General features: G+C 31.9%; 2 protein-coding genes and 1 non-coding gene across 3 annotated transcripts; 1 reads left to right on the top strand and 2 right to left on the bottom strand.

The window, feature by feature from the left end:
* Positions 1-1,705: 1,705 nt before the first annotated feature.
* On the bottom strand, positions 1,706-2,728 carry LOC123897829 (stress-response A/B barrel domain-containing protein At5g22580-like). The gene is made up of 2 exons (XM_045948616.1): positions 2,566-2,728; positions 1,706-2,110 (listed from the first exon to the last, which is right to left on the bottom strand). Exons 1-2 carry the CDS (start codon positions 2,691-2,693, stop codon positions 1,888-1,890), a joined length of 351 nt encoding a protein of 116 aa, XP_045804572.1. The 5' UTR covers positions 2,694-2,728; the 3' UTR covers positions 1,706-1,887.
* A 5,136-nt stretch (positions 2,729-7,864) lies between these two features.
* TRNAR-UCU lies at positions 7,865-7,937 on the top strand. Its single transcript has one exon. It is a non-coding gene; the product is annotated as a tRNA-Arg (tRNA).
* A 1,388-nt stretch (positions 7,938-9,325) lies between these two features.
* LOC123896520 (dehydration-responsive element-binding protein 1B-like) lies at positions 9,326-9,949 on the bottom strand. The gene has a single exon (XM_045946896.1). The coding sequence runs from the start codon at positions 9,947-9,949 to the stop codon at positions 9,326-9,328; it is 624 nt and encodes a 207-aa protein (XP_045802852.1).
* Between the last annotated feature and the right edge of the window lie 207 nt (positions 9,950-10,156).

Below are 10,156 nucleotides of genomic sequence, written 5' to 3' on the forward strand. Positions count from 1 at the left end.
GATGAGGACTGCACTCATATTTTCTTTTCCTGCACTTTCGTGAAACAAGTTTGGAATAAAATCTTCAATTGGCTAGGCATTCAGTTAGATTATGAGGATGAAGGTTGAAAATATTTTCTTTCATTTGGTAACTTAATTCATTTGAATAAGGGTCCTAAGGTAAAACATTTGATTTGGTTAGCTACAACTTGGTGTATTTGGAGGCTAAGGAATAATATTGTTTTTAGGGGGGAGTACCTAATGTTGATAGTTAATTGGCCAAATCAAATTCATTCTTGGCTTTGGTTTATAGGTTGCTCGGGTAGATATAGTGACTTTGTGTTTATAGATTGGCTCACACAACCTTTAAAGTGTCTTAAAAAACTCTAAGAGCTGTTGTGTTGTATTGTAAGATTTTGAGTACTCCTTGTACTACTTATTAATACAACTTTTGCTTATAAAAAAAATCATAGATATGTATGAACAAGGCAACACTGTTTGGAAATTTCAAATTTGGATGGTCATATTTGAAATTCCAAGTTGGCATCAAGGTTGGTTAATTACATCGAAGATCATTTAAATGAGATGACACAAGTGTCTTCTAAATAATAAAGGTTTTAAGTTCGATTTTTGATTTGGACATGCATCAGTATTAAAAAATTTATGGAGAATTTGTCGTCAAATTTGGTTCCCATAAGATCCAAAAGATTAATCTATAAAATTGTGCGCAAAGATACATAGGAAAAAAAATTAAAAAGTTTGGTTAAATACCTTTTTTGTGCACTATCCTTTTGTATGAATTCGTGGATTTATACTTGGAGCCATCCTTCATAAAATATTGTTTTTCATCATATTATGCATGTTCCACAACATTGATGTTATCTATCTTCCTTGTTAAAGTTGCTTTTTCTGTTTTCTCACTTTTAGGCAAGGCAAGCAAGTGATGATGTCATTCTCTTGAAGTTAATAAAAGGACATCACCAAAAGCTGTTTGTTTCACCTAGAATGATTCACTTGATCATAAGTGTGGTTCACCGTGCATCGGTATCTAAAAATTAACCAACATCATCAGCAATTGACAATGTTTTTAAGAAGTAAAAGTTCACGATTCTCTTCGTTTTCATGAAATAGTATTCTTATTGGTACATATTTAACAAAAACAAGATAAAATAAATCTAATTTTTGTGTTTTGAAGCACACCCATTTTCTATTGTTTTTGTCAAACTGACCCTAATTAGGTCACTATCTCAAACACTACAAAAAGGAATATCATGAACTATTTTCAATGACCAACATCATTCATCGTCATTCATTGTTAAAATTTCGAACAATTTAAATACCGGTGAGCCGTTAGTATAACTTACCTCGGAGTGGGCCTATTTATGTAGTTTGAAAAGTGAGTATGATATTTCTCACTTGTATTGCACAAAAGTAAGTTTTTTTAACCGGTGAATTTGGTTCGGATGACTCACTAGGCCGGATAATGTTTCAAGACTCAAAATGCATTTAAATTTATAACGGGGTTTAAACTTAGGTCCTTGTAGAATTTGAGTTGAATCTTATCAATTGGATCAAAACCTACATTGGTCTAAAAGTATGCATTTTGATGTTACAATTTATGTGCTTTTTAGATTTTTTTTACTGTCCAAGTCCCCATAAAATGTACTAATTATACATATTTGCATAAAGCATAATCTAGTGAAAGTTAGCATTACCAAATACCAACTCTCAAAAGTCAAAACCATCCATTGATTAAAAGACAAAAATAGTTTCTTTAGCCATTCAAAAGCCACAATACTACAAACACAGAGAGCAAAAGGAACCACATTCACACACAATTAACATAATAACATGTTTTCAACTTTGAAGATGAAATTTTTATTGCAGAAATATCTTCATTCTTCAAGATTATGCTGCTGCTTCTGCTTCTGCTTCCTTGACTGGCTTGACAAGGGTGGAAGGAAAATCCAGAAGCACAATCTTTTCAATAGCTGTTGAAAATTTTTCAGAAAATTCAACATGATTTGGATGGCTCTGAAATGCAGCATAGTCTTCTTTCTTGTTGAATGTCATCAAGAAAGCATGAGTGAATCCTTGTCTCAATACATCTAGGCTTTCAACATCCTGTCCCCTGTTAATAAGGAGTAATTCATATACACCGTTAGTGTAAAATAATTACACCGAGACCAAGATCTCAGCCACAAAAACAACTTTTTGATGATTCAACTGCAACCGAGACCATATTTAACTATAACTCTATAAAATATCACAGATTACAATGAAACCGTGCACGTGACCGTGACCAGGGTTTTAAAAAAAGGTCTGCGACTGCGATCTAAGTCGCGACATTATGTTTTTTTAAGGAAATACATATAAGTTTTGTCCTTTTTATATTACCAAAATTGCATCGCCACCAAGATTAAATGTTGCATCAACAATATTTGACTGCAATTCTCCGTAATATCTAAGATCATAGTGTGACCGAAGCATTGTCACGAGCGCAATATCTTATATAGTTATATTTACTAGAGTAAAATATTGATCTAGAGTGCAAGGTGAGATATAAGGTAAATGCATAAAACATACCATTCAAAGGATTTGACAAGATCAATCTCTGAGACCAATTTTTCCATCCCTTTTGTGAGCTCTTCCACTACTACATCTTCTTTGAACTTAACAATCACAAAGTGCTTGAATTCCTCCATGACTACCATTTTTGTGAAGTAAAGCTTGTTACTAGGAGCCTAATTTATATATGCAAAATTTATGGTTCAAACTTTAAATTACCTCACTGTCTTATCTGTCAAATGTCAGAACCCCACGACTCATTTCATTGCTATGTTGGCAAATAATCAACTATGTAACACCGACACTTCAGATTGAGGCGTGATTTCTAATACTTATCAGTCTCAGACACCGACATGACACTGACAGGTATAGTTACATTTGATTATTACATTATAATTACCGATATGAACATGTCAGTGTCTGTATCATATATGTTTACGTGTTTTAGAGATAATCAATTATAAGAAAAAAAAGTTGTAGGGGACAGTATCCACAGCTTAATCTTAGGAAAGGTACTACATCATTTCATTTTATTGACCCACCATGGACCAACTTCTTTATATCAAACAGTAAAAAAAACTGTCTAATTCCATTGTCTTGTGGCACATGAATGGAGCGTCCTTGTTTGTTTTATTTTTACCTATAGAAATTTGAGTGTGATATTTGGCCTCATTATGTATGAATCAGAAAACATAATGATCATATATGGAAGAACCTTTATTCTTCCTTCACTTGCTTTTTCCTTTGGGCTATGTGAATAAAAGAAGTGATTAGATTTGTGGGTGTGTGGCTGGACTTTTTCTCCATGTCCTAACCATGTGCACTAAATTATGGTTTTGGATCGGATGCACTCAACACTGCAGGCAGTCATGGTGTTAGGACATATATATGATCGTTTGATTAAGATCGGACGCTCTAGATATATAGTAGTTATACAGTTTGATCAATTTTTTCCAATGTAGAACGTCTGATCATGATTAGACGATCAGATCTATTATGACTGCAATACTACCTGCAATTTTGCCTACATGCAATTTGGATCTCTAAATTATTGGAATTCAATAGTTGGATGGACATGCTATACATGTACCTATTGTAAAGAATCTTTACATACCTTGTAGGCTTAGACTTGTATCTAAGAAACTTTCATATTGTGTATAGACTGATTTAGCTTTCACACACAAAAATTGAAACATCAATAGTAATTGTGTTGAGTAGTCATTATAATGGATATGGGTCCTCTTCGACTCGTTCTTTTATGTTATTAGTGGTGTCATCATTTCAGCCGTTCATTAATGTTTTTATCTCTTTCTCTTCAAAATTGTTTCTTTTAATTAACTAATTTTATCAACAGTTGGATGAAGAGCATGAAGAAGGGATGAACAAATGAGGCAATAGATGATCCAATTCCCATTAGAATACTAACATTGAAGATATAGGTGATGGACTTATAGCGGATAATTTATACGTAGTACATTTAATTTGCGGTGTTTAATAAAATCAATGAGTATAAAATCGTATAAGTTCCCGAGAGATAGTAGTAGCTTTGTCATAGATATAACCTAAATTTGGGCCTCTCTTGATAGTGGTGGGAAGTCTATAACTTATTTTGAACGCTCTAGTAAGGTTAGGTAACCGATCTAATCACCAGTTACCAAACAAAATACTCCACTTTTCATAATTTAAATGCTCATATTTTCTCAAAGTTTATATATTACCTTAAAATAAAAATTAATTCTCTATTTTAATTTTTTTTTCTCTCCCAAAAACTTGAAACAAGATAGCTTTACTGTTGGTCCTCACTTTAGATCATTCTCACCATGTGACAGAACAAGGATGCAGAGGTTATTGCTTGTTGCTTACTCAATTGAGTGTGGTGAATAGTAAAGTCAACCAATTAAGTTAGTTGTGGTAGCTAAGCTCTAAATTTAAAGACTTATAAAAGTTACTGTAGTTGTGTTAGCTAAGCTCTAAATTTAGAGACTTAAGTGTGATAGGTTATTCCAGTTTCTAAAAATAAAATAAGGCCATGTTTGAAATTTGAAATAAAATAAAGATACAATTTAATTTCTCACAAATTTGACACACCCATTTGTTTCGGATCATGATTGGTTGATATACTGTTTTCATGCGGTAGTTGATCTCAACCGAAGATTTTTGATCAAATAGTTCAAATTTATTCAGTCTAATTTGATAGTACTGTATTTAATTTTAATCGTTTATTTTTTATAAAACGGTCAACAACAGTTATCACGTCCACGCAGTAACTGCGTTAAATCTAAATCCATTTGTTTTCATTTCTTTGATGAATTCCTCTATAAATTGAACGTTGAATTGAAGTGTTACATTGTTTGTGTCTGATCTTGGATTGCTGATGTATAAATATTTAGACACTCTCATCTTTTGAATTAATTTTTAGAATAAGATTCATATTCATTTAACATAGTATTAGAGTTATGTTAAGAATTATATAATGTGAAATTTGGACTCAAGACCCACACCAAATGTGAGGGTGAACATTAAAGTTGTATTTGAGTCTGACATTTGTTTGGGTTTTTAGAATGTTAGATTTTTAAATGTGTTTGAAAATCTTCATCTCTTAAACTAATTTTTCTTTTTGGGTATTAACTCTCTGGTTCCAATGGTAAAGTGGTCTTGATAATTCAGAGTTTGGTTGTGAATTAAGTAAAGTCTGGCTAATAATTGTTCTAAGAAATTGAACTTAAATTCTCTCGAACGATTCGTCCTAGGAAAAACTCATTAACTTTTAAAATAAAGATTCATACGCATATTAATTAGCAATCCAAATATGAAATTTGACAGTATATTTCTCCCTCAACTTTATGTGCCATTTTGAACAAAATAGTTCAATCTTTTATGCAAATTAATCTTTTAATGGTAAGCAGTCAAATTGTTGTTGCTGCTTCTTTTTGCTAACATCCCTTAATTTCAAGCAACCACGATTGCCAAGTAAGCCAACTTCAACAACAAACTCAAAATAGCCAACACACCTTATGGTTAAGCAATCAAGAATTTTTTTTTTATTAACTCTCTAGTTCTCAGGAAAAGAGGGTCCAATAATCCAGAATTCGACCGCGAGATAAATAATGTCCGACTAAGAAGCAATCAAGAAGTTGTTGTGATATCTCAAATACGAGTTAAAGTCTCGCATTAAATAAAAGAGTTGAAGTTGAACAAGTGAGAAAATTCTTAAACTTAATATTTTAAAGTTTTGAAGGAAAAATATAGTGTTCCACTTCACTTATATAATTACTCTCTCTAATCCAATATATGGATCTAACATAGCGAAACTCCCCTTCATAGTCTAGGAAAAACAATCGGTGATAAAGTTGCTCATAATTGGTTTATTTCTTAAAAAGCCCAACATGGCAACATGTTTGTGTTTCTTAAATCAATCATAGAATGAATGTTGTACTCCAATACACTGTGAGTGTGCGTGAATTTTGGTTTGCAAAGAATAGGTACATGAATTCCACTGTGAAGGGTTAGTAGATTTTTTTTACTTGGAGAAATGAAAGATATATCATGTTGGAAAAATGGCACAAGCAACCTATATTTGACGGGTACAGGCTTTGCTTATGCGCAAAGTCAAGTTTTTTTCTTTTTCCAACAGTGATCTGATGATTCGATTTTTCAAAGTGAGTGACTCGTTTTAACAAATCACGAGATTGTTACAATAACAACCATTAATTTTTCACTTTATACTTTACTATTGTTAACGTTAAAGGATACAAATTCTAATTTGATACAGCATTAATATTGTCATGAACATATAATTAGTAGAGAGATGTATCAGATTCTATTGCAAAAATAGTATCGTATTTTATCTGTTTATTTGAAATCAGACTATTTAGATTTGTTACAATAGACGTGTAACAACGCGAAATGTAGAAAGAGAGATTATATTTCAAATTTGAATTATTATTTTACTATTTTTTCTATATATATATATATATATTTTTAGTAATATATATTATAATTATAATAATTACATATGAACAGAAGGTAGATGGGCAACAAGCTGCGCCGCTAAACCTTTTTGGATAGCAAAACTCAATCTTTGAAAAACTACATTCATCGACCTAGGCGACACAACATTACTATGCATGACCTTTTGAACTCTGTTTAAAAGGTGTACAACCTCTGATGCTAGAAAGCCAAAAGTGTCAAATATAAACGGTATAAAAATGTGTTGATTGTCAAAACATGTTTTCTCATGTTTGGACATTTTGCTTGAAGCAGCTTTGAGGGTTGCCTGTCCTATAGTAAAATCTGCAACCCCTAGTCGTACAAGTGGGGAAACTTCAATCAAATCCACACAAGCATGTTTCCCACCTACCCATCCAAACACCAGAACATCCGCTAGGCGAAGTGTCGATCTCCCTTCTTGTGGGTCGGTCAAAAAGTTCACAGGTGCCTCTTTCTTCACAGAGATTCCCGCACACCTAAATATATCAAAAAGCACATATCTGACTAAGTCATGCCTGTATTTGAAATCTGAGAGCTCCCTACAATGCGTTGCATGGTCCCCAAAAGTGTCAAGACACACTTTACGACAAATCGGACAAACTCCATCCTTAGGAAATAATGGAATCACAACTTTATATATCACAAATTCCATCTATATTTTTTTAACAAAATGTATATCACAATTTTTTTTTCTTCTTTTGACAAATAGTCTAGTTCTCTTAAGTTTGGATAATAAGAAATTTTGATTTCGAACTCCAACTTTATTAAAAAATATTCCATTCGTAGAATGTTGATTTATCCATACGTGTGATAATATGTCTTACGTGTAGAAGTTAATTTTCACTACTAAGGTCCCGTTTGACTCTACTTATTTTTTACTTTTCTACTTCTCCTTAAAAGAAATAGAGAAGTAGAAAATTATATTTTGTCATATTTTTCCTTAAAAGAATTAGAGAAATAAAGTAAAGAAGTAAAAAATAAGGAGAAGTTAGGTCAAACACAATTTTTTACTTCTTTACTACTTTTAAGGAGATGAAAAAAAGTAAAAAATAAGTAGGGTCAAACGAGACCTAAATAAAAAACAAAAATCATCATTAAATTAAATGAAATAACATGAGATTTTCTAATCCAATCGTAAGAAACATGATTATGTATAGTGCAAGTTATTTTAGTTGAGCACATTAAATAAATTCTTGAGAAATAGGCAAGTAATTTCTTAATGTTTACAAAAATCTGCTTCTAATACTTTATACAACATACAGCTTTGTTGATTGCTTATGAATGGATATACTATTTCATAGTTACAAAGAGTAAAAGTTTCAACAAGGCGCCCATGGCCTAATGGATAAGGCGCTTGACTTCTAATCAAGCGATTGTGGGTTCGAGTCCCACTGGGCGTGCTTTTTTAATCTTTTTCAAGAACTGTTTTTTAGAAAGTTAATAATCGGATTGCATTGATAAGTTGTACAAATATTTAATTATTTTTCATTATTATCTTTTTTACCGAAAATTCTCACTTATATTATCACATCTTAATTAGAGTTGTCAATGGGCTGGTTCAATAGGCCAGCAATATAGAAAATTTCTCAACGCACCCACCCACTTTCTCCTCCACTCTCCAAAAAATTCGGAAAATGTTTTTCGAATTTTTTATAGTGTAAATTTTACACTAAAAAACAATTCGGAACGTATTTTCCGAATTTTTTTAGGTGCGCTAGGGAGTGGGGGAGAAATGTTGAGGTGCGTTGAGAAATTTTCAGCAATATATATGGGTTGAATTGGGCTGTCCAATTTTATTTTTTTTTATGGTTGCTCTTCGTTCCTTTAAATTGATCAGAATTTCTCTTATTTTTCTTTATCTATCGAGGGATATCTTTTTGTATTATAAATTTTACCGGGATATATTTTTAGATAGTTCAAATTTTATCAGAATATATTATTGGGTAGTATAAATCTTACTGGGACGGGGAGATATCTTTTGTTAAAGTATTTTTGTGTGAGAAATTCAAGGGGGCGAAGAGCCACCATTTTTTTTTGTTTTTGTTTACATGAACTATTTATTAAAATTGGTGTTTTTATTTTCTTGGTAAATCGTTCGTGTCTCTTCCGCTTTTTCATAAATATCTTACTGTTCGAATTCTAAAATCTAAATTGGGAGATTGATCTGTGGTCATAGTCTTGGTATTTGGTCGATAGTTATTTCCGATTGGTCTTTATATATTAAGACCTCAAAATTGTGGGTGAATTTCAACTATGCTATTTTTTTTGGTACATCAATGATGTTTTTGTTAACAAACCCAATAAAGAAATAGAAACATTATAAGTATTATTTTGATATGAAGCGATATAGTTATTTTTCCCCAAATCGTGGCAGGGCTAGGGCACGACAATACCCAAATCCGCCCTTGATTTTAGTCCTTCAAATTGTAATAGTTGACCAATTTAATCTTTCGCGTCAACAAAAAAAAATCAATTTAACCTTTTAAACATACCAAATGTAAAGAGAGTTTCATGTGTAAATTTATATAGCAGAATCTCAACCACTCATTTCTTTTCGTAGGAATTGAATGGTTGAAATTTTCGGTGAAATATATATTTAACAAAAATTTCTCAAAGAATAGTCTAATTCCTCATCTAACTACAAATGAATTTTTCTCTTCCCACCCACCCCCGTGTTTATTCAAGGGCAAAAATGGAAAATGGAGGGGTGGAAAAGAAACACAAGAGGTGAGAAGAGAAAAATTCACTACAAATCAATTGAAAAAAAAAAATTGTAGCCAAATTATATTCAATCTGCCCACAATGTCAAATCCATTTCACAATCAACATTGTCCCAATCCAATGCACTCTTCATAGAGGGTGGTGTAATAAGCAAACCCTCAGCCATATTATTTAAAAAACAAGGCATATTAAACAAAACCTCCTCATCAAAAAACATTGTTTTAGACTCATCAATATCATTATTCATAATCTCAATATTATCACCCTTAAAAACACTTTCTTGGCTCTTACATTCCACCAAACAAGACTTAGTCTCATCTCTAGTGTTTGTAAAAGTCTTTGCAGCTTCTCTTATATCTTTAGCTGAAGTTGATTTCAAAACTGGAAGAAGAGAAATAGAATTAGGAAAATTGAATATTGCTGAAGTGCCCTTAAATGCTAGGACAGCTATATCATGTGCGATAGCTGCCATTTCAGGTGTAGCGTAAGTTCCAAGCCATATTCTTGATTTTTTCTTGTTTGGTTCACGAATTTCAGACACCCATTTTTTTCCATTTCTTTGACGAATTCCTCTATAAATTGGGTGCCTTGTTTGCTTGAATTTCTTTCTTCCTGTTTTTTTCTTGTGAGTGTATGGATTTGCTTTTGTGTTTGCATGAGAATTAGTAGTAGATTCATTCTCCAAGTTCATTGTTAGATACGTTAACAAATATATAGCTAATGAAGAATAATGTGTTTGGCTAAGAAATTGTTGAATATACTTGAATGTGTTATTAATTTGTTTATAGCTAGTGATATTTATAGTATAAACTATAAAGTATGTTATAGGAAAAAATGGAATGGAATATAGATTTGATTTTGATGTCTTAAAAAGTTTGAGAAGGAATTGTCGGAGTGG

Source organism: Trifolium pratense, linkage group LG7, assembly GCF_020283565.1.
Source record: "Trifolium pratense cultivar HEN17-A07 linkage group LG7, ARS_RC_1.1, whole genome shotgun sequence".
Classification (NCBI taxonomy): domain Eukaryota; kingdom Viridiplantae; phylum Streptophyta; class Magnoliopsida; order Fabales; family Fabaceae; genus Trifolium; species Trifolium pratense.

Coding starts and splice junctions, on each gene's coding strand:
- LOC123897829 (XM_045948616.1), bottom strand. CDS start 2,693: ATGGTAGTCATGGAGGAATTCAAGCACTTTGTGATTGTTAAGTTCAAA. Junction 2,111..2,565: donor CTTGTCAAATCCTTTGAATG/GTATGTTTTATG, acceptor CCTTATTAACAG/GGGACAGGATGTTGAAAGCC.
- LOC123896520 (XM_045946896.1), bottom strand. CDS start 9,949: ATGAACTTGGAGAATGAATCTACTACTAATTCTCATGCAAACACAAAA.